Source organism: Chelonia mydas, chromosome 1 (genome assembly GCF_015237465.2).
Source record: "Chelonia mydas isolate rCheMyd1 chromosome 1, rCheMyd1.pri.v2, whole genome shotgun sequence".
NCBI classification, from domain to species: Eukaryota; Metazoa; Chordata; order Testudines; family Cheloniidae; genus Chelonia; species Chelonia mydas.
Window position 1 is genome coordinate 27,803,571 of NC_057849.1, and position 24,024 is coordinate 27,827,594.

Consider the following 24,024-nt stretch of genomic DNA (forward strand, 5'->3'; position numbering starts at 1 on the left):
CTTAATTTTTTAAAATTAATAATTTAATACATTAATGCATAATTACGACATGTGAAAGAATGCTGAGGTCTAGTCTGCTGCCTATTTGTGATGGGAAACTTGCACTAGCTGGGATACTTATTAGCACAACAAATGTCTGTTAAGACCCTAACCAAGTCCTCTTTATATTTCCCAGTATTACGTAGCCAAAGTAGTATGATCGGTTTGTTTTTTTGAGAGAGATACAGGCTATAGATCTTATTATATAGACCATAAATAGTCCCCATGCTCAACAAAGAAAGCAGTCTGTTCACTTTGACCTTGTCCAGTGTAAATGGTAGAACTGAAATCTTCACAGTTGCAAGAGGCTCCATACATACAGCTCTGATTCCATCTCCAATTGACGTTCGTCTTATTTGCAAGTCAGGAAGTTTCTATATCAGTCATGTTAAAAAAAGATTGTATAAAAACTTTACCTTTTGTGGGTTCCCCCCCTTTCCTTTACCATTATTTTTTCTTGAGGTAGAAATGTTATTTGTTATGAAATGTTCTTGGCTAACACTCAATGGTTTGCAGTTCAATCTCTTCAGCTGTTCTTTCTGCAAATAAAAAAAGAAATGTATTGATCTGAAAATCAATTAGAAGACCAACATTCCAAAATTAACAATCCACCTAATGTTAATATCAGAGCTGCTCTGAACCTTTTGTCATTAGTACAAACTTGCTCAGATATGATTACTCTGGGATTGTATATTATTTTTTAAATTTAGTAAAAGGTATTTAAAAATATTTCAGTTAACCACATACACTGCCCCTCACCATGTTTAAAAACATAAACGATACTGGTTTCTTCAAAGAGAAGACCACTAAGATACCATAACCTGCTGTGGCTGACTATACACTGTCATCCCCAAATTTGGCCAGCCAGATAAGGGTTGCACTTTACTCTGACGTTTACAAAGCTCTGGCTCTGGCAGAACGCCTGCACTGGCTGGTTTCAGAGCGGGTGGACCTTCTCTGAACAAACTCCTTAAATCAGGACTCACAACAAAAATAGCATTAGGTTGCAAATTCCTTGATGGAAGACGGGGGAAGGAGTGGAATCTCAGAACTGAGCTCTATTTAGACCATTCCCCTGGGTGAGGTCCTGAAGCTGATGGATCATTGGGTGGGTCTGATACAACAAATTTTGTTTGCTGTTGAGTCAAACATCCTATTTTCTGCATCTGTGCCCACAGGGGAGTATGTTGTACAAAATGGCCGTCCCCTAAGAGGCTGAGTAAATGTTCATCTTAGGTAAACCATGGCAATGTATATTTAGTGCACATAATGAAAGAGTTTTCAGCTGCAACAGCAGTTACAGAAATACGTTGTGTATGTATGAAAACCTTTTGGGGTCTTACAAGCATAGAAGTAAGAGATGAAAGAGACCTACTGGACCAAATTTATCCCTTCTATAACTCATTGACTTCAGCAGAGGTTAAAAAAAAAGATGATTTGGACCACACTGCCTCAGAACTTAAACTTTCTTTATTTGTGTGGTAAAAGGTCTATTTTTCCTGCTTGGTCACAATTAAAAAATTTAAATTGTACCCAGATAGGCAAAAATACTGACTTTTTACCAACAGGAAAAAGCCACTGGAAGGTCTGCACTGAGAAGGAAGATGGCTGAGGGCCTCAAACTAGTGAAGGGTTGGGTAGGACCTGGGTACAGAAGGAAGCATATTCTCTGTAGCATAATCTGGTATCATCTTGGCTTGTTACTCAGCCAGTACAAAAGTTGCCTGAAGCGTTGCAATTCAGAGTTGTTCCTGACAGTACATTTCCTAGTGTTTTTTTTTAAAAAAAGTCTAATTATAAGTAGGACTTTTAACAATAGCGAGCAGTCTTCACTGGCCTACATTAGAGGCTTGATCCTGAGGATCAGTAACTCTCATTGAAGTCAGTGGGAGGTATCGATGCTCAGCACCTCCCAGGACCAAATCACAAGTGAACAAATGTTCATAATTTAGGCATGGAAATCTCATTACATGATGATGTCCACACTCAGAAAATTACCTTTAAGCTTGTCTCTCTTATTCTGGAATAGATGCACAGATTTATTACAGAACCACATGCAGCAGACTAAAACTGCAGACACAGCAGTGAGAAATGCAAAGAAGACAGCTACAAAATGTAAATCTTCATAGATAATCTCTAAGGGGGGAAAAACATAACATTATGAAGTTGGTCATGAGCACATATACATTTAAAAGGTAGAATAAAAGAACTACTGATTAGTTCATACCATAGACGGTTAATACGATGGTGCCGTAGATGTTGGTTCCCAACTCTTCTGTTATGGTGACAACATAATAGCCAGCATCTCTCACGCCTACATTCAGAAGCTGTATAGAGCCATTTTCATAAGTATTCACTCGGTCCTTGTAACTTTTGGATATGTTAGTATAACTCCCCGGTTTCCACTCCACAATTTTGTTGGTGCCCCAACTCGACACATGCTTCCACTCAATGGAGACTATGCCTTTGCAAGAATATTCAACAGAGAGGAGAATATTTTGTGCCACGGTGGCGTTTATGTTGGGTTGCGGGACTAGTAAAGATACTCCTCCTTGGGCTGAAAAACAAGGGAGGGTTGGGCAGTGAGTGCTGATGCAGTACTACAGCAAGCATGACTTATAGTGAGGGCAGTTCACACATTATATTAGAGTGATCAGCATGACAGTGGCTAATGGTCAGGAACAGATCGGATTTCAGGCTAATGCCAGGCTTAAACAATACTGTAGCATTCCTCCTTTAAGGTAGAGGGAAGAGAGGTACAGATTTTCCTAAGTGACTAGTGATTTTATGTGCCTCAGTCTTTGGGTGCCCAACTGGAGACACCTTGGTGGTGCCTAAGGGTGGATGCTCAGCATTCTCTGAAAACTGGGCCCCTTTAAGGTGTCTCAAGTTGGGAAGCCAAAATCACTATTTACTTTAAGAAACTGTTATTTTTGCTTCCTGGTTTGTTTTCAGTTTATCTATCTTAGGAACTTACGTGGTCCCATCATGGTAGTATCAGACTGTCTCACAATTTTTTCATGTATTTATCCTCGCAACATCCCTTTGAGGTACGTAAGTGTAATAATTCCACTTTACAGAGAGGGAACTGAAAGACTAAGTGACTAACCCAAGGTCACAAAGGAAGTCTGTGGTAAAGGAAAAAACTGAACTTGATTGTCCCAAGGCTAGCACTCTAACCCTGAACCACCCTTTCTCTCCATACACACAGAATCAGGAGTTTTCAGGCTTTTCAGAGTGTGCACCACACCTTAATACACAGATTGTTTCATGTATGACCTCTCATTACATCCGTGATGACAATCACATCCCCGTGGCAACTAGAGAAAATGCAGACATGCAAAAGTAATCTTAGGTTCATGTATTTTAAACTTCTTTTCATACAGTTTAGCAGCTGGAAATGAGGAAGATGAGGCATCACCAGGTGACCAGCCAGCTCTTTTTTGCAACGTCAGTAAGTTCTTTGCTGACCACAGTTTGGGAACTATGAATCTATAGACTTTTCAATGTGCAATAGCTAGATGGCTCTGCTTCTCCTGAGGACTAAGAGAAAACAATTACGCAAACAAAAAGCTTCAATTTTCCCTTGGATTAGGGATGGGTGCTGTTGTGGGGAGATTGTGGTGTTTAGAAGTTGCTTGTAATTATTAGAATTGGGAGCACTGGCTGCTGGGAGTCTGAAAGGACAGGAAACAGGAAGGAGGGGGAGGAGCTGAGGTGCTGGGAGAGAGAACAGAGGGTGCAGCAGCAGCTTGGTAAAGAGGTTTCCACTTTGAAAATAAAGTCCTGTTGAAGCTTGTTAGTACCTTGCCTGGTTGATACAGCAGAGATGCAGCTTCCTCTTAAAAATCAGATGCTCACGCAACTGATTAAGTTTAAAAGCAGCCATTTCAGGTGAATTTCAATTTCTCCTCTTCTCTCTCCCAATTGCCAGAGAAAAACAATCAGCAAACACGTTGTCTCCTTCCCTTTCCAGCTCGAATTTCCTTCTTCTGGAGTTTGGCAAAGAGATATACATGCTTATGTGCTATACTGCTACAATTTTAAAACGATTTAGAAGAGATTTAGCAGACCAATTTGATTATAGAAAAAGCAACGGCTACCTGCCAATGGAACTGCAGTTAAAATCCAACCTCAGCAACAGTTAGGGAAAATTCTTCTATCAAAGAAAACCACCTGTGGATTTTCCTACTGTTTACAGATTGCACCACACAACAGTGAATCCCATTTCAGGTCATCGTCCACTTATCACATGAATATGGGTGTTGTGGCTTTGGCTACGGGATCTGGATACTGTGGATTTTGGGGGGGAGGGGAGGAAGGAAGCTGAGAGATCAGGGGTAGGGGAGGAGAGAAATAATCCAAAAAGCAGACATTCAATTGAATGGAGAAACCTGAAGACAGCACTGCCTAACAATGACTTTGGGCTGATACTGTGTGATTGTAATGTGATATAGCAAGTAACAAAAGGCCAATGCAATTTTGGGCAGCAGAGACAAAGGTATCATATTACAGAGAGGGTAGCGGGCGCCTTATTATTGACTAACTGGAGAGAATTCAGAGAAAAGCAACAAAAATGGTCAGAGGGCAGGAGGGCATTTAAACCAAGATGGGACAGTGCACAAGTAATTGTACTACTCTAGGGAACAATCCTGCACTGGCCAAGGATGGGTCTAGGTCACCTACTGTAATAGTTTGGTTCCCTCTCTATTTTCTACATCCAGTAACAATGACCTTCGATTGCTGTAACCAGCACTTTTAAAACTTTCCACCCAAAGGCCTCGGACAATAAGAGTTTCTCTCTGGTGTTTAAAACGTATATATTGTCTGGAGCCCGCTAAGAGTCTGGTTGTGCAGCCCTTACTTGCCAGTGAGTATCACTTACTCATGAGAATATTCTCATCTTTGGGGATCAGCTCTCTAATTATGATCTGCTTGGTAGTCTTAGGCTGCATTTTCCAGCACTTCAGTCTCGATTCCCATTTGTTTGAAAAGGACTGAGGCCACGTCTACACTACGAACTTTGGTCGATGCAACTTATATCAGCATAAAGCCGCCGCAGGTTGTATATTGCTTGTGTGCATGCATACTTGTGGTGGCGCTGTGTGTAGTCCCCAGGAGTGCTTGTGTCAGAGGACCATGGTTAGGTATCCTAGTGTGCAACCTGCAACCATCCAGCTCACTGTCTTTTGGGAAATTTGGCAATGCTTGGTGGAGCAGAAAGAGTAGCTCAAGGGTGACTGGGCGCAAAGGGCCAACTTCTCAATGTGCAACTGTCTCCATCCCATAGTGTCATCTATATCTGTAATTTTTGTGCTTTTTAAAAAATCTTAGGAACCTGCAGAGCCCTCTTTGTGTCTGCCATCTCTGACTGAAGCATGGAGCCTGTGCAGCTCTGTACTATTGTCATAAGCGTTGAAAGCACAGGATGCACAATCCACCAGTATTTGCAGAGCCATAAGAAGACCGGAATCAGTGTGGAACATGACGATTTCTTGGAGGACGGATTGCTGTAAGACAGAGCAAGAACCAATTCAAGGTTGTTGGTAGTGTTCACAGAGCAGCTGCAGACTGTGGAGTGCCACTTCTGGGCCCAAGAAATGAGGACTGACTTGTGGGATCACATCATAACGCAGGGGTGGGATGACGAACAGTGGCTGCAGAACTTACAGATGTGCAAGGCTACATTCCTGGATCTGGGTGCTGGGTTCATTCCAACCGTCCAGCACAAGGACACCAAAATGAGAGCTGCACAGACAGTGGAGAAGCGAGTGGCGATCATGGTGTGGAAATTGGCAATGCCAGATTGCTACTGGTCAATGCAAAATCATTTTGAAAAATCCACTGTGGGTGCTGTTGTCATGCAAGTGTGCAGGACCCATTAATCATCCGCTGCAATGCAGGACTGTGACTCTCGGCATTGTGCAGGACAGAGTGGATGGATTTGCAGCAATGGGGTTCCTGAACTGCATGGGAGCAATAGATGCCACATATGTCCCTATTTTAGTACCAGACCACCTTGTCACAGAGTACAACAGAAAGAACTACTTTTCTGTGGCTTTGCAAGAACTGGTGGATCACCAAGGAAGCTTCACCAACATCCCTATGCCCAGTGCCCCCCGTACACGTTATGCCCAGCACCCCCCACACACAAATTCCCCCACCATAAAGGCAGAGTGCCTTGCACACCAACACCGCTGCCCAACACGCCCCCCATAGCCCCACCACAACTGTCCAACACCCCACACAGAACCACCCACTCCCTAGTGCCCCAACACACACAAATCCCGGGAATCACTCCAACCCCTTGGGAGCAATGCAATCAGCCAGGCCTCCTCCACTTCCTCCTCATCCTTGCTGTTCACCCCAAGGGCCTGTGGCTCAGCCTCCTTGGAGGTATCTGTGGTGGTCTGTAAGGTGGTAGTGGGGTCTCTCCCATGTATGGCATGTAGCTCTTTGTAAAAGCAGCAGGTTTGTGGCTTGGTACCAGATTGACTGTTGGCCTCCCTGGCCTTCTGATACGCCTGATGCAGTTCCTTTGCTTTCATGCAGCACGAGTGCTGGTCCCTGTTGTACCCCTTCTCCTGCATCCCCCATGCAATCTGCTCATAGATGTCCATGTTTCTACAGCTTGTCCATATCTGTGCTTGCGGAGCCTCTTCTCCCCACAGGCGCAGGAGATCCAATATCTCCTATCTACTCCAAGCTAGAGCACATCTGGAGAGTGTAGCTGGCATGATCAGCTGGGCAGTTGCACACAACAAAGGAGATCTGCTAGATGTGCTCGCCAAGCTGGACAATCAGGAAAAGGCATTGCAAAAACTTGTGGGGATTTAAAGCGGGGGGCGAGGGGGTTTCCAGTCTCCATGACCCCTGGGCAATGGAGTTCACAATTGTGACCAGAGTGGTCAGTGTCAGGCATTGTGGGATAGCTGCTAGAGGACTGTTAGGGTCAACATAAGTAATGCAGTGTCTACATTCTCACTGCATCAACCTCAGTACATCACTCATGGCTCAACACCACTCAGGGAGGTTGTGTTACTGCATCGCTGTAATGGGGTATTTACACTGGTAGGAGACAAATTAAGTGTAGATACATGAACAACTAGGTCAATGCAAGGCACCTTATATTGACCTAACTTTGTAGTGTAGACCAGGCCTGAATGACAATCTCCTGAATTTTCTGGATCAGAGGTGCGGAGTCAACTTGATTATCTACTGTGTTGGCTCCTTGACATCTTTAACAGTTCTCACTTATAACTGGAAAAACTAGGTGTGGCTATAAACCTTTATAACTAACGCTATAATGTAAAAGGCTGTTTGTTTTGGTAGGCATGGGTGAATATCTGCCAGTGGGTGGGGTTTTCACATACACTCTCCTGGCAAACACCTTCAGTGTTTAGCTCATACCTTACACGTATGTGGGTTTCTGCTTACACATTTTATCTACCATGTGCCTCTTGGTTGTCTCATTCTGAAACAGTTTACTAGCTATTTCTTTAGAGAACAGATCATAGACTAGCACAGTGGCTGAGATTAGAATCCTTATGAGCCACACAAGGTCCCATCCAAGTCAATAGCAAAACTCTCTCTGACTGATGCTATGGACACATGGCATATTTAAAAACTAGTGTATCAACTTGATAACTGTTATATGTATTATTATGGGCAAGCTAGTGACTATATCCCTGGCTCAGTGGAGGAGTTATCGGGTTTCCTGAAGGAATTAAAGTCATTGGGGGAGTAATTAATCAAATTCCTAATGCAGGTAACAAGTCTGGGGACGTGTCACCCTGGGGGCGATAGTATAGACTGGTCTAGATACTGTAGAGAGGGCTGCCACACAAGACCTTCTTGATGTGGGGCAGGGGGTCGCTCGCCCAGTGTTGCTAACTCTCAACATCTTTTCATGAATGATGGGATTTTGGCTGGGGCTGACACTGTTCTGGCCATGAGGCCAGAATCTCCAGACCTACAGTGAATTTATTTGTTTGAGCCCTGCCTGAGGGGAAATCCCCTCTGATTGGCTGTCTGCCTTGCTTTCCCGCCTCCTGGGGTTGAGTGACCAATCAGAGCTGCCGTAGGAAGAGCTCTTTCTCTCTCTCTCCCTCCATAGTAACCTGAAGTCATTCTCACAGAAAGGGAGGGGAGGAGGGAACAGAAAGAGCCCAACAGCTCAGCTGGCTCCCTCCTCCCGTCCTGTGAGCAACAGGGGCAGGACAGCGCCTCTGCTCCCTGCCTCTGCCTCCCTGCAGCATCCAGCCCAGAAAGGGACAAAGGGGGGTGATGAGCCCCCTGGAGCTGCCCCACCACCTGGAAGGGGGAGAGGGACCCTGCTGCAGCATCCCCCGGGTCTGGGAGAGGTGGGTGAAGAACCCCAGGAGGAGCAGAGGTGGGGCTGTGATGCGGGTAGGGTGGGGGGCAGGACTGGTTTGGAGATTGGGGGAAGAATTCATTGCTGGGAAGGGGATGGGCTGATGTGGGGGATGAGAGCTCTGCAACAGAGGCTAAAATCACCACACGTGTTACTTTGGGAGATTTGGTGACACACACTGGGGATGGGCAGGGGGAGTTTAAAAATCAAAACACCAAAAAACCCACCACTATCTATCTATCTATCTATCTATCTAATGATTTTTGGACCTACCTTATGATTCTGAGGGAGTCTGAGTCATGATTTTTGAACCTTTGGGATCGGCGATACTGCTCACCCTCAATCCAAGAATGGACCTGAGACTGTGAACAAGAAAGGCAGACCCTGAAGTACTTAATCCTACCAGAGTCCCTATATGGATGATGGATGTCTGCCTGGTAAGTCTGCAAATATTCAATTTGTTAAGAACATAAGAGTGGCCATACTGGGTCAGACCAAAGGTCCAACTAGCCCAGTATCCTGTCTTCTGGCAGTGGCCAATGCCAGGTGCTTCAGAGGGAATGAACAGAATAAGTAATTATCAAGTGATCCATCCCCATCCATTGCCCATTCCCAGCTTCTAGCAAACGGAGGCTAGGGACACCATCTCTGCCCATCCTGGATAGTAGCCATTGATGGACTTGTCCTCCATGAATGTATCTAGTTCTTTTTTGAACCCTGTTATAGTCTATAGTCTTCGTTGTTTTTAAAGGTATGTTTTCTCTGTAATGCTTTTGTTCTGAATAACTGATACTTTGCTTTAGGAAAGCTGGCTGGTCACTGGTTAACCCTGTTATTGCCTCTGAGAGAACAGGAGTGCAGGTGCTGAACTAAAGTCAGACCTGCTGAGATAATCATAGTAAATTAAAAGATTCTGCAGCCTAAGTCCCAGTCTGGAGGAAGCAGACTGCAGGATCCCGCTCTGAGAAAGGGCTGGAGGCCCAAGATCTAAGTGGGATGTCCTTAAGGAGGCCACAGAGGGGTCAAAGGTGCAATTACCTTGGGAACTGTGACATACTTGATGGCAGCATGTGTGGGATTTATGAGCGTGGTGAATCTCCAACAAGTTCCAACAGCAGTGAAAGCAAGTATTGTAGAAGGAAAAAGGGCACTGAGAAAATGTGTCTCATAACCTCTTGGGGAAAGGGAAGCTTTGGGCAGGGGAGGGGAGGAGTTGGGGATGCTTTTGTGGCAAGCGGATTCTGTTTAACTGTGGACAGCCAAGGGGAAAGGAAACAAGCTGCTTGGAGCAGAGTGGGTGAAGAACTCACAGTTCTCCAGAGAAGCCATGTGCAAGACAGGGAACCTCAATTCCTCAGAGGACTCTGTCTTAAGCCCAGTAATCTCTCGAGAGTGGTGAGGAAATTGAGACAGGTAAATGCATATGTAACGCCTACAGACCCCGGTCATCAGTGGGCAGGATCGAACCAGGGAGCTCTAGAGTTTAGTGCATGAGCCTCTACAGCATGAGTTAAAAGCCAACTGGCTGTTAGCTAAGGCTGTAGAGCAGACTCATTTTTCTCTCTCTAAGTGGTCTCGGTGCCACTATATGGGACAGCCCATCACATTCAGGAGGTGTGTGGGTTACATATACAGGTCTTTATTATTTTGTCTAGATTTGTATATTTCTTGTGCTATTTAAGTAAAGAGTAATTGTGTCTGGAATCTGATGCAAAGTCTGTCTGTTGGCTTTCACTGTCACATGTCCTGAACAATTAAACTATAAACCTGAGTACCCATAAGGTAAAACTCTGGTAACAGGTGTGCTTAAATTACAGGGGACTTTGAAGGGTCAGCATCAGTCCTGAGGGCTAGGCAGTTAAACTGGGTGGTCTCAGCTCTCAGTAGTGGGTGTGAGACAGGGGATCTACACCCAGAGAGTGTATCTAAAGACCCCAGCAAGGAGCAGTGCCTGTACTCTGTTCAGACACATGAGACTTGCAAAGCACAGAGGGCCCAGGGAAGTAGGCCTCAAACACAGCAGCCTGGGGAGTGCCCAGCCAGAGAGGGAACTCTACCAGGGCAGTGTGTGTGTGATGCTCTTATTTACGTCGGGTTTCAGGACAGAACCTCTTTTTTGAGCTTGCTTTCTCTGTCTGAGAGGGGTTTTCAAATAAACAATAGCTGGAGTGTTTGCAGATCAGAAAGAGCCCTGATTGTTCCACTTCTCAATTGGTGCCTCCCCTGCATCCGCAGCTGATCGGGCCATTCCCCTGCAAGCCAAAGGGTCCAGATCCTGCCCCCCCCCTCGCAGTGCTGGGAAGGGGGTCCCGCAGGGAGGCTCTGACCAATGGCTGTCGTTGCATCCTGGCCTTGTGCCAGCTGCCCTGCCACCGACAGGGAGCAACACTGCCCCCCACCTCCAGTGAGTACCCCCACCTCCAGTGAGTACCCTCACCACAGGTACCCCCTCCTGCACTGCCAACTGTACCCCGCCATTCCCCCCTCCCACTGTCCTCGTTTTGGGAACCTGAAATATGGTAACCGTAGCTCTCATTACTTTCAGTGGGGCCAAGTTTTGTCAATTCTGTTAGAAGTAAACAATCTGTGGCTGACACTGCAGAGCCCAAATGGCTAAACAGATAGAGAGTGAGATTTTAAAAACTATCTAGGGCACTTACGCACTTACCTTCCTTTACAGCTAATTAATTATCTCAAATCAGGCATCCCAAATTACTAGTCACTTTTCAAAATATTGGCCTACATTTTAAAAACATGTCAATAATCAGGCCCGGATTAACCAACGTGCATTCGGTGCCCTTGCACAGGTCCCTCATCACGGGGGCCATTGACCACAGAAAAACCCCACCCCCACCCCCCAAACCTGTGTGGTGCTGCGATCCCACTGAAACATGCCAGGCTGCAACATCACTCACTCAGATTTGGCCCTGCTGCCTCTCATGATGGAGAGGTGGCTGGGCCAACCTGAATGAGTGACATTGTGACCGGGGCTGGACCCGTTCCCTTCTGCCATAACCACTAAACTAGCAGAAGGCTTGCCATGACCCACCAGAAAGTCAGATGCTGCCCCTAAGGGGGAGCACCCCCCCCAGCCGAGAACCTCTGTTCTAGGGAGCTGAAGGGGGCAGGCGGGCAGCACACAGAAGTTGTGCCTAGAGAGGCAATTGTCTTGTATATCACATGGTCCGTCTAGTTTAAGGAAGAGGAAGGCAATTTCCATAGTGCATAGGGTCCCCAAATTCTTTAATCTGGACCTGCCAGTAATACTTACAAGAAAGAAGAAATGTTTGCAATTACAGTTGTACGGCAATATGTTTTACTTTCATAAGCAAAGTGAAAGAATGCAACATGATGAATGATATTAACTCTATTTAATGTTGGATTTGTTTGGAATTGTTGCAGAAGCAAAACCTATTTCCACAGGAATATCATGCCAATATATAGCACTTGCTCGGCAGTATTGCAAACTTGTCTCTTGCCTCAAGCTGTGATAAAACTGAATGTGTCAACAGAGGAATACAGATCAAGGAGTAAGATAGAGGGGGCTGTTATATATTTCCTAGCAATGGTGAGCTTTGATCCAGACGTCTGTGTGTAGGGTCTTCAGCTGTTTAATATGTGTAGTGTTGTCATACAGAAAATGTATCCTGCAGAGTCAGGGCTCTGAAACTTTTTCACACAGCGGAATGCTTCCTAAGCTAGAGCCCCTCTTGTGGATGCCACTCTTCACAACCCTCGAGGCAGCTATCTGTGGTACTTACATGGGCCTCATCACTGAGGAATAGGGTGACCAGACAGCAAGTGTGAAAAATCAGGACAGGGGGTGGAGGGTAATAGAGGCTTATATAAGAAAAAGACCCAAAAATCGGGACTGTCCCTATAAAATCTGGTCACCCTACTGAGGAATCTGAGCCCTTCATGATCCTTAATGCGCTTATCCTCACACCACCTCTGTGAGGGGGGGCAGTGCTAATATCCCCATTGTACAGATGGGGAACTGAGAAACTAAATGAGACAGATAGGAAGCCAGTGATAGAGCAGGGAGTTGTATCGGGGTCTGCCATGTCTCAGGCTGGTGCCATAACCACTGGGCCATCCTTCCTCTCTCATAGCTAGACTCTGTGTAACTTGTTTATATGAAAAGTAATATGAGGAAACAAGCTGAAAATCAGCTCACTTTAACATGATGGGTGAGATTAAAAAAAATCTTATGGAAATCCTAAAATAGACTTGGACTGGGTTACAGCGAGCAGCAGATGTCCCTACAAAAGACTGATAGATGCTTCACTCTTGCGCCGAACAGCTTTGCGGCTCTCCGAACAGCATTCTACAGGCCACTGAAAAGTACTGTCCTGAAGTTGTTCCTTGTAAACAATAACATGGGGAAATTACTGCACATTAAAAATAGTTTCATTATAACATCGGCGTCAGTGTTCTCAGTGCAATGGCAATTCAACAGGATGCTGTCAGAATGCCGTTCTGACTCCGTTAGTACAGTCAGACTATGATAACTTACAAAGAGATACTGTGACTAAAGCTGAGAGGGAAACAGTTTTCCCATCCTATGAGATTTCAAAAAAAATTAAAAAATCCTATTCTGCATTGGGGAGAGAGTGACAGCAATTGCACCTCCACCCCTCCCAAATAGCGTAGGCTTGTGGCACTCACTTGCGATGTAGAAGACCACATTCAAGTCCCTCCTTTGCCTGAGACTTATTTTTCTCTTCATTGATCCTGTTTGTTATTGTGTAATTTTTAAGCATTGCATATCTGTCCGGAGCATTGGATGGACATCTTTTTATTACTAAAGTCTGAATAAAGTATATAAAGAATAAAATTTTCTTTGGCTGAAACTCCAAACAGTGTCTATCACCTATCTGTATTTATAAAGTACCTGTCCTTAGATACAGAGAGATGTGCACAAGAGTAACTAACCACAGGAGATTCCAAGAACAAGCTTTTTAAACAGACACGATTACCCACTCACCCCGAACTAGAACTCTGTTTCTTCAGTTCCCAAAACACACAGCTCCACCAACTGAGCTTAACAGCAGTCACCCATTTATCATAGTGGCAAGTCCCTTATCCTCTCTGTTATGTCTCTTGCTCTTTATCAATAAACATAACATGAAGGAACCCCCTGGGCACAGGGGGATCCAAGGAACTGTGTTCTCTAAATATATCAAACATGCAAGGCCTAGCTACATATACGCACTGCTGTTCTGGCAGGGTTGTGGTGGTTTCTGAAACACAGAATACAATGAGGGCCACTAGAGTGCTCACAAAATATGTAAAGGGATACTAACCCAATTCCTATACACTACACTCTCTGCGGGCAACATTAGCCCTTCCCCATCCTACCCAAAGTCAGTACCTTACATTGTGACATGTTACAACATACTTGCTGGACTCTTGAGACTAAAAATCTGGAGGACACACTTGAAATTTCCAAAGCCCTGTCCCAGTTACAAATATCAGAATCCTATTTTTGTGTGTCCTTCAGACATGCCAATTCTACCAACTGGTATAACTGGAATGGTCAGATACACTGTGAATATAAATATAATTTTATAAAAACTGAACCATTTACTTCATGCCATGGAACAAACAACAATACAAATAAATATACATTTTCCATGTTTGTCAGGAAGGACTTTACTCTAAAATCTTGCATTTAATAGAAAAATTATCTACCACTGCTGGGGTAACCTGCTGTGTAAGTTAATTGCCTGGGCCAAAAAAGCAAGTACTGTCGTGGGTTTAAGTGCACAGTCACTTAGCAATTGACCCGCAATGTTTTCAGGACTACAGAAGCATTGCTATCAGATTGGTTATAAACCACTGTTATAAAGTGTAGTCAATCATTTGAGACAAAAGCAATGTATAAACTACATAAAGGCAGTCAGTTATTTGTCAGAGTTGTAATTCACATGTAATAAATTCTCCCTGATTTTCAAGGACAATGGTGAATCCAAAAGCACACCTAACTTGCACACACAGTTACCAGGATTGCGTGATCAAATCAGGGAGCTGTACACACACACCTTGTCCAGTTATGCGTGTAATAGGCCTGTTGAATGTACAAATACCTAACTTGCATGGGTAAGCACAATTGTGCATGCACTTTTTTTGCAAGCAGATTTGGATGAAACAGCTGAAATATGAACTTTCAGTAGGCAAATAATTAACAAAAATTGTGCTGGTGAAGGATGCTTGAAGACTGAAATCCTCAGTTATTGACCCAAAACACCTGGAAGAGTGAAGGGTAAGTTTCACTACTGAAGGGCTGTTTTGCGTTGTTACTAGAACATCTTCTTGTTTGGGGGAGCTGTTGGCGAGCACCTCTCCTTTAAATTCTTTTCATGGCCCTTCTTGCTGTGCTCAATTGAAAAAAATATAAATTTGCAAATATTTGCACCCTTGAAAACACAGAAAGCCTGATTCTCAGGTACACTAGGGCCACTTTATGCCACTATGGCAGCATAAAGGTACCTTCCAGTGAGTGTAAATGACCTCCACAGAAAAGATCATTTAGGACTGTGTTTGGAGTTTTGTGGAGAGTTCACAAATTTGATTTCAGCAAAGGCAAACACAAAAAGAATAAAATTCTCAATGGAAAAATTGTACTTTCAAAATTCAATTTCCCCTCCCAACCTAAGAAAATAAATGGGATAAATTGCCAGCACCCTCCCCTCTCAGTTACAGCTGTGAGGTCTATCAGCCTTCACTACAGCAGCACAGCATCTAACCTGCAGAATTGTTATTACTGGTGGAGTTGCAAGATGGAAAAAACAGTTTAATTCTCACATCACAGGTTTGTAAGATCGGCACTAGGGATAAAACCCCATCTTTGTATTTGTTTACTGAACACATTTGATCTGGAATCATCAAGAAATGATAAACATGGAATCCCTCAATGCCAGTGTTACAATGTAATTTTTCAGGGTAAAGCCACATTTGCTGTGGCTGCACAGGGTTCTCCTCGCATAGGCCCTCCTCCTAGGTCTTTTGCACATTGGTCAATTTCACTTTTTACTTGTGAAAAATTAAATAGGAGCTGTGAAAATTAGGTTAAATTAATTGTTCTGGCAACAATTCAAAATTGTTTAAAAAGATTAATTCCCCATATCAGGTGTTTATTTAAAGGGGCTTTGCTGTTCTTTGGTCTGTGTGTTGGTGTGGTGCATGGCAAGTGTATTCCTTTTACCTTGCTCTTTAAAGTGACTTGCTTTGATAAATGCATGGTATTGTTCTGAACATGGTAATTGTATTCCTTTCACAGAATGCATTTTCCGGCAGAATTTTCTGCCAGAAAATAAACTGCAAACCTTTTAAAATCTTTGTCTAACATACATAAAGTCTGGCAATCTGAAAAGTAAACATATAAATATATTTTAGCACGCAATCAGTTTGGATCTCTTGAACCTGCCCAATCCAAACATCCAGCCTTGAAAGCAAATATCAAACCCTAATCCATTTTCTTGTGAATGACTGCAAGATGACTCTGTGTGTATATGTGCTGAGCTGCAAGGAATAACTTAAAATCCCTTTAACACAGAAATATGAATAGACTGAACTGACAGGAAGACACCATTGCTCGTACAATGGGATCTCCATCTCCTGCAGACTATAAATCCTGGACTACAAGTTATTCAACCTGCAGAGGTTCAAAATTGAAACTAATGCACCATATACTGGACCTTAACATGGCTACATAAACTGAGTTTACAGCATTCTGATTGCGTATGTGTTTGGAGAAAAGCTGGCAGCTATGAAATTATTCATGAAGAGGAGAAAGCTTTGAAATAAAATGTTATTGACCGTTAGTAAAATTACCAAAGGGCTAATGGCTACATCACTCCCCTTCTGTATCCTACTGTAGCTGAAGGTATGGAATTTAATCTTTATAAAGATGTAAACAGAAGGACTGTTAAGTGAAGTGACTTGCACAGAGTTGCACAACAAGTCATTATCAGAGGCAGGCACTCCTGACTCCAATATGAATACCCTCTCTGCTTGTCCTGGCTGCTTCTATTAACCCTATCCTTGGAAGTAACACAGGAAACACCAGGTCAAATACATACCTAGTTTAATTCCACTGACTGTACTACACCAGGGATGAGCTTGGCTCACCATCTTTAATATACTCGGGGTGTTTTGTGTTTTTGAGTTAAGTCTTATTTTAGCTTTTTGCTGACTGCACTGCCATATTTCTCAATTTTGCTCTGGCCCTTTGTCCTAAGTACAGTTTGTTTGCACTAAATGTTCTTGTTTCCTCTTGTGTTTAAAAATAAAGGAGAAAAATATGATTAGTAGAAGCCTCCTCTTTCTCAGCCAGGGGTGGGAATTACACCTGGTTTCCAGCTTTGCTGGGTCACTACTAAATCCATGTGCTCTCATCCTGCCTGGGAGTTGAAGCTCACCCAATGCTGAATGCTCATCTGCTTTCTTACTTCCGCGGAAGGAGTAGGGAACAGAAACTGGGGCTATATGTCTCCAACTATTAACATTGTCAGGGCAAAGAGCAGCAAAGTAGATTCCCCACAACACACAAACTCCAGTAGCATGAATGAAAAGTACTGCCAGAACAGTCTTAGCTACTTTTCCAAGGCCAAGCACTGTGTAGACTTACACCCCATGCTGTCCCTCCCACATTGCGGGGTCCCAGAGCCCGGCCTCCAGCCTGAGCTCGAATGTCTACACTGCAATTAAACAGCCCCTTAGCCTGAGCGCCACAAGCCCAAGTCAGCTCACATGGGCCAGCTGTGGTGTTTAATTGCATGTAGACATACCCACTGAGTTCAGTTTGGCATCAGGGGCTGGAAGTGCATATGCCACAAGACCACAATGTAAACATTCCCCTGCTCTCAAAGACTTAGGAACTACATTGTTCATACACAGCTCAAAGGGCTGAGAGAGAGAGAGCAGAAACAAAGATTGGAAGAGAGATGGGAAGAAAGGAGACGGGGAGAAGGAAAGGGGAAAAGAAGGAGAGAAAGGGAAAAGTAAAAGGGGGTGGAGAAAAGAAGGTAGGGTGAGGAAGAGAGAGAGAAAGCTGGGGAGAGCACAAAGCAAACAGATTAAACTCATCCAGGACACTTACTCTGTAGAGCCCACCCAGCAGCCAGGCAGAGGGTCACAATCCCCAGTATGATGCTTTGTCTTCTGCAGCCCTGTAGAGGTCTCATTAGAGAGAAGAGCAAACCCCGGGGGTTGCATTTAACAGGGTATCTGGGCCAGCATGACCGGTTCCGAGGGCTGCCTGGCTAAGAGCTATGAGGCCTCTCTCCTTCTCCTGAGTTGCTGCCACTGATCCTAGGGCAGACCCAGTTCAGCTGGTTGCAGGCTCTGACTAAACCAGTTCTCACACTCTTTGTCTCTGCCGGAGCTTGAGATTGTTCTGCCGGCCACGCACAAAGCACACACATAAGCAGTAGGCTTCTCCCATTGCTCACAACCTGTGATCCTCTGGTATTGATTTAAGATGCAATTGGCTGAGGGCGGCAATGAGAAGAGGAACTACTATACAGAGTTATGCTGTAATACAGCCAGGAAATGAGCATCTAATTGGCAGTTCTGCAGAGGAGCCAGCAATGCTGCTCCGTTACTATGCACTATTCCACCGTCACCACTTTAGAACTGGGCCACATTCATCCCTGGTGGAACTCTGCTGACTTCAGTGGAGTTAGATCAGGGAAAAGTTTGTGCCAGTTCCTTTGTCTGGGAGGAAATACATCACAGTGGCAGGGAAACAGACTATATGGGGTGTAATGTCCTCTAACTCTGCCCTCCACCCCATCTAGGCCCAAGGTTCAGACCCCCTTTGGTGAGACTCCCCTTAGAGAACCTCAGAAGACAAATCCCAAGTGAGGCTGCTGTCCCTTTTATTTCTAGGCACACTGGATTGTTTTACTGTAATATCCAGGAACTCACGGGTGATGTAAATAACATGAGCAAGCCTGTACAACAGCATCTCTGTGTTCCTCCAGACATGCATGATCAAAGAGTGCGGCAGAACCACCCAACCTCCAGTGCACCTTCCCCCACAGAAATGAGTGACTGCTTTTCACTCCACCACTCATGGGTCGTCGTTTTCCCTCTCTCCAGAAGTTAATAAGAAGGCGCTTCATGAGTTACTTAGATTGTAAGCTCCTTGGGGCGGGGGCTGTCTTTTGTCCTGTATACAACACCTAGCACAACGGGATTCTGGTCTATGACTAGGCCTCCTATGTGCTATGGTAATACAAACAGTAACAATGATCAGAATGAGTTTTTCCACACTGAAATTAAGCTTGATACACATTTGGGGCCTGATCCTGAAAACTCTCAATCACTTAAGGCCTCAGTCTCCCACTCTTATTCACTTTGGCTATTTGAGGGGTAAGGGACTCCTCAGTGGGTGGCAGAATAATCCATCCTTTCTCTCACAAGTCATGCCGTTGACTCCAATGGGATGACCCACATGAGGGAAGGGTTTGTAGAACTGGGCCAAAAGTAGGATTCTTTTGTTCTCTTGCTTATATTTTCTTTTCCTTGTGGCATTTAAAACTCACAGAAGGCACCAGATTTGCTTTGCCAACCCTAGAGATTGAAGTCATCTGATCACAGAACATGTGCAGCGTAGACAACAGCAGTGCAAGTTTCCCTACACACACAGCAGCAGACCTTAGCCCTAACTGGAGGAAGCACCTTCAGGAATGAGAAGAAAGTTAATTATCTGTGTACCTAGGGATCTTAGGTGCTGGAACTAGGGGTGCTGCAACACCATCTGTCTTGAAGAGGTTTCCATCATATACAGGGTTTAGAGTTTGGTTCAATGGCTCTCAGCATCCCCACTATAAAAATTGTACCAGCACCCCTGCTAGGGATACTGGACTGAAGTCCTGTGAAGTCACATACTAGCTGGTAATGGCCACAGGTATAAGTTAGTCTCAAAAACAGCAACCATCATGCCTCCTTGGAAGAGAGACAGCTCTAAACAGGCAAAAAGCAACAATTCTATAGTTCCTAATTTGCTCAACCCAAATGACAGATTCCTAGGATGAAGTATAGCAGTGTGTTAAGTGGGTACAACTTCACTGAAGTCTGAAGCTGTTTCCTTACTCAGTGAAGTAGTGTTGCCATTAAGAAAAGCTTGAAAACATGACCCCCTTCAAGGTTAAAAATAAGAAGGTAAATAAAAAGAATCCAAAATATATTATTTGGGGGCTTAATTCATGATTTTTGACCTCTTGGGTTGGTCAGATTTCCTGGATATAAGTTACTTTCATGGATTCTGTATGTCTGGCCGCCACAGAGCAGCATACAGTACTATAGCATGCTACATATGTATATATAAGGTGTAGAAAAATTATCTTGTATTATTTGAGAAATGGTGTCTGATCTTGTTATTAAAGATGGTAGGGTAACGTATGTGCAAAAGGGGGCAGTGTTAATGTTACATATACATCCTTAGTTTTGCCATTTCCTGATAAGAATTTAACTGTACAATCTAAACTTTTTTTGAGAGAATTGTTAATAAAATTGAGGCGAATATAAAATTATGCAGCCACAATACCCAGATGGGCACAGATACCTTCTTCAATGCCAAGGAGTGTGAGTGGCGGTTGGTGTGAAAATAAGCGAGGAGTGGTAATGGTGCATCTGCAGGTGAGAATTGACTGCTTTGCTTGGTATGCCCACACAGCACAATCACACCCAAAGACACTCTTTATTGGAGGCCGGAGGCTGTTTTTTGCATAGATGTGTAAATGTCAATCAGTGGGCCAATAACGGGGATAAAAATGGAATTTATAAAACTAAGGATATGTGACTGTGCTACTGATTGTCACTATGGACAACTAGCACCCCACTAGAGTCACAGCTCCAGCTCCAGTAAGGATATGTTGCCAGGTCATTTTAAGAATTTTTTCTTTACACCAAAGTAGCTATCTTTAGTAGTCACACATTTCCTATAGTCAAGGGATTGGAGAGGTGTATAACATAGCAGCCTTTTCTCCAAGAGCCATTTTCTTGGTGTCATAAATATAAAGGGAAGGGTAACCACCTTTCTGTATACAGTGCTATAAAATCCCTCCTGGCCAGAGGCAAAATCCTTTCACCCGTAAAGGGTTAAGAAGCTAAGATAACCTCGCTGGCACCTGACCCAAAATGACCAATGAGGGGACAAGATACTTTCAAATCTGGAGTGGGGGGGGGGGAAACAAAGGGTTTTTCTGTCTGTGTGATGCTTTTGCCGGGAACAGATCAGGAATGCAGCCTTACAACTCCTGTTAAGTTAGTAAGTAATCTAGCTAGAAATGCGTTAGATTTCCTTTTGTTTAATGGCTGGTAAAATAAGCTGTTCTGGATGGAATGTATATTCCTGTTTTTGTGTCTTTTTGTAACTTAAGATTTTTGCCTAGAGGGATCCTCTATGTTTTGAATCTGATTACCCTGTAAGGTATTTACCATCCTGATTTTACAGAGGTGATTCTTTTACCTTTTCTTTACTTAAAATTCTTCTTTTAAGAACCTGATTGATTGTTCATTGTTCTTAAGATCCAAGGGTTTGGGTCTGTGTTCACCTGTACAAATTGGTGAGGATTCTTATCAAACATTTCCCATGAAAGGGGGTGTAGGGTTTGGGGGGATATTTTGCGGGAAGATGTCTCCAAGTGGTCTCTTTCCCTGTTCTTTGTTTAAAACGCTTGGTGGTGGCAGCATACGGTTCAAGGACAAGGCAAAGTTTGTACCTTGGGGAAGTTTTTAATCTAAGCTGGTAAGAATAAGCTTAGGGGTCTTTCATGCAGGTCCCCACATCTGTACCCTGGAGTTCAGAGTGGGGAAGGAACCTTGACACTTGGTAATGGAATTTCCTAATCCCTGCCAATTCCCCCTCTCCCAACTGCAGGGTTGCCCTTTTATAAGGACTTTTTTCCTCAGCATCCCTTTCTCAGGCTGACCCTTTATATTTGGCAGGGAAAAGCAACTGCAGCTCTACAGTGGCTATTTTGTAATTGGCTGCTGCTGTTTACTTCATCATCCTCTGTTCCATCTGAGAAATAATCTCAACTCCTGTTATGTTTTCCCTCTTTTTCCTGAGGAGGTGTGTATGGCTTAAGGATAGTTGTACAAGCTGTTGTGCATGACTCAGCAAGTTCATCCTTTCGGGACAGGGCATCTGCCTTCTTATTTCCTGCACCTGGCAGGATGTCACAATGAAATTGAATCAGGTGAAGAAAAGGGACCAGCGGATCTGGCGCTGGTTTAGGTTTCAAGCCATGCCAAGGTTCTCCAGGTGTCTGTGGTCTGTAAGGGTCTGAACTGGAAATTGGGCTCTTTCAACGAGATGATGCCATTCGTCTGCCTAAAAGCTGCACAAACACAGCTGTCTGAAACAATGAATATGTCTCCTCCCTTGGCCCAGTAAAGATAACTCAACTAAGGGGATTCGGATCACAGTTGCACTGCAGTGTGCGAATTACATTTCTGTTTCTCATACGTGCCTCGACTATTTTGCCTGCTTCTGAATCATTACACCTGCCATTTAGGAGGCCAATGAATTGAGACATTTGGGCCCCATTGTCAGGAATGAGGACATGCAGCTCCCCGCTCAGTCTCTGGGCAGCCTATGAGCACAGCTGATCCCCGCAGGGCCGCCTGATTGACCGCTCCCACTGATTGGCCAAGGAAGTCAGCAAGCCTGCGCTTTAGCCCAACAGCAACGACTGATCTCTGGCTGTCAATGTACATGTCCACACCTGCAATTGCTCCTGTGAAAGCCTTCTTCCTGCCCAGCTCCAGTCCAGTCCGCTCCAGCTCTGTTTCCTGACTCGACTCTGACCCCTGGCTCTGGGTACTGGCTTCCGGACTCAGCTCTGATGCCGACTCTGGCTCCTGACTCCTGCTCCAACCACTAGGTCTGACCACTCACATCCTGGTTCGTGACACCCATTCATTCCTCTTGCAACTCAGCTGAAGTCTATACAGTTACATCAGAAACAGGCCTCAATATGTTTAAGTAAAACATATATGCATCTCTTAACGCTTGTAATTGTTTGTACATTTTTCAAAGTTGGATACTAGAGGGAAAAATGAACTGAGTTCAAATTTTTCATTTTCATTATTATGCAGCCAAAATGAATGACTTCTACTCTTTTTTACTGAAAGGGCACAATCCCTGCCTTTCAAAATATTCTTCATGTGGCTGTTTTTGACACACCTTTTACATAATAACATAGGATTGCAGTATGGGCTCACAGCTAAGGTCCATATAGTCCGGTGTCCTCCTGTCTCTAACAGAGACCAGCACCAGATTTGTCAGAGGAAAATGCAAAAAACCCCCATAATAGACAGTTATGAAATAACATGCCCATAGGGCAGTTTATTCCCAACTCCCATCAGTTAGTGGTTGATTTATGTCCTTCTTTAAAGAAAACCCTGTCTAATAGAACTGTGGATTTCTTTCTTTAGCTTTATAAAGTTCTAATCCTTCTCTGAATCTTTTTTTAGCTTGTGGCCTCAGTGATAGCTTGTGGCAGCGATTCCACATGTTAATTCTGTGGCTGTGAAAAAAAGAAATCCTTTATTAGTTTTAAATGTTGGCTCAGTTGATTTGGTTTAATCTATTATAAAGACAGAGACCACTCCCAAAGTTCAGATCCACATCTCAAACTCTCCCCAAATGTGGATTTGTTTGGCTTTGGGGTTTAGGTTCAGTTTCATCGCAAACGTTCAATCTTATAATAACAAACCAATATATGTCTGTATAATGAAAGAAACAATGTTAATCAGAAAAGAGATTTCAGCTTCCAGCTTTCTAGGGGGATATTATAAATAATCATGAATAAAAATAACTCAGCATGTAATGAAAAATACCTTGGCCCATATTATGAAGTACACAATATTAAGTATGTATTTCAATAGGATTAATATAAACTATATTTATTTGTAAGCCCTCTTGTTCGTCTATCTCAGGGAGTGGAACAGAAGCCTCCCTTTCTTTTATTACGCTGCAAACATCCCATCTGTGAGGGAGGATATTTCTCTTAAACAAAAACGCCACCAGGTATGAAACAGCAATGATAATCCCCAAAGTGAGAAGCATGGTGAAGGTTTTAAAGGGGAACAGCTGAATGTAGACCCCATCCACAAGAGAGCAACCTGGGTAGTGAATAATAGGGGAGATTTTCAGGGAAGGCTCCCCTGCCAGCAGCCTTAACAGGAACCCGAAGAGGAATCCAGCAGCTGAGCCATATGTGTTGGTATTGGGAATGAAAAGCACGCAGCAGAGCTGGGGAAAGAGAAGAGCGTACACCAGCTCACCACTCAGGAACCACAGATCATAAACAGAGTTAGAAAGGAAAGCCAGGCCTGCAGCTGCTGCCCCAAAAACCACCATGGAGACCCTCATTATACAGACGACTTCTTTCTCCGTAGCCTGTAAAATAAGAGAGTATTGTTGTAGAAATCATTGGCTCATTTTTAATCTCATCCTGAATTAGATCTCAAGGTTACAAAAGTCAGAGGAGTTTATTAATAGATGCTGGCACTGTTATAACAGTGCACTCTAGTGCTTGTGTAACAGCCCCTGCCTTGCCAGTAGTGTTTGAACTCAGGCCTTTCAGCAC

At 44.0% G+C, this 24,024-nt stretch overlaps 2 protein-coding genes across 2 annotated transcripts in view; both read right to left on the bottom strand.

Moving 5' to 3' along the window:
- Positions 1-269: 269 nt before the first annotated feature.
- Positions 270-17,601, bottom strand: VSTM5 (V-set and transmembrane domain containing 5). The gene is made up of 4 exons (XM_027831600.3): positions 17,517-17,601; positions 2,267-2,596; positions 2,038-2,175; positions 270-578 (listed from the first exon to the last, which is right to left on the bottom strand). The coding sequence occupies exons 1-4, from the start codon at positions 17,599-17,601 to the stop codon at positions 535-537; spliced, it is 597 nt and encodes a 198-aa protein (XP_027687401.2). The 3' UTR covers positions 270-534.
- Positions 17,602-23,300: 5,699 nt separating this feature from the next.
- Positions 23,301-24,024, bottom strand: part of LOC102929635 (high-affinity choline transporter 1-like) — a 28,389-nt gene continuing 27,665 nt past the window's right edge. Inside the window, exon 8 of the mRNA XM_027831607.2 lies at positions 23,301-23,834. Coding sequence (XP_027687408.2) covers positions 23,301-23,834 — 534 coding nt within the window. The remainder of the gene's footprint in view (positions 23,835-24,024) is intronic.

What these genes read in the sequence shown, in the direction of transcription:
- VSTM5 (XM_027831600.3), bottom strand. Translation starts at nt 17,601, where the DNA reads ATGAGACCTCTACAGGGCTGCAGAAGACAAAGCATCATACTGGGGATT. An exon ending in CATCGTATTAACCGTCTATG is followed by an intron (nt 2,176 to 2,266) that starts GTATGAACTAAT and finishes TTCCCCCCTTAG; the next exon opens with AGATTATCTATGAAGATTTA. An exon ending in TAAGAGAGACAAGCTTAAAG is followed by an intron (nt 579 to 2,037) that starts GTAATTTTCTGA and finishes TTTTATTTGCAG; the next exon opens with AAAGAACAGCTGAAGAGATT.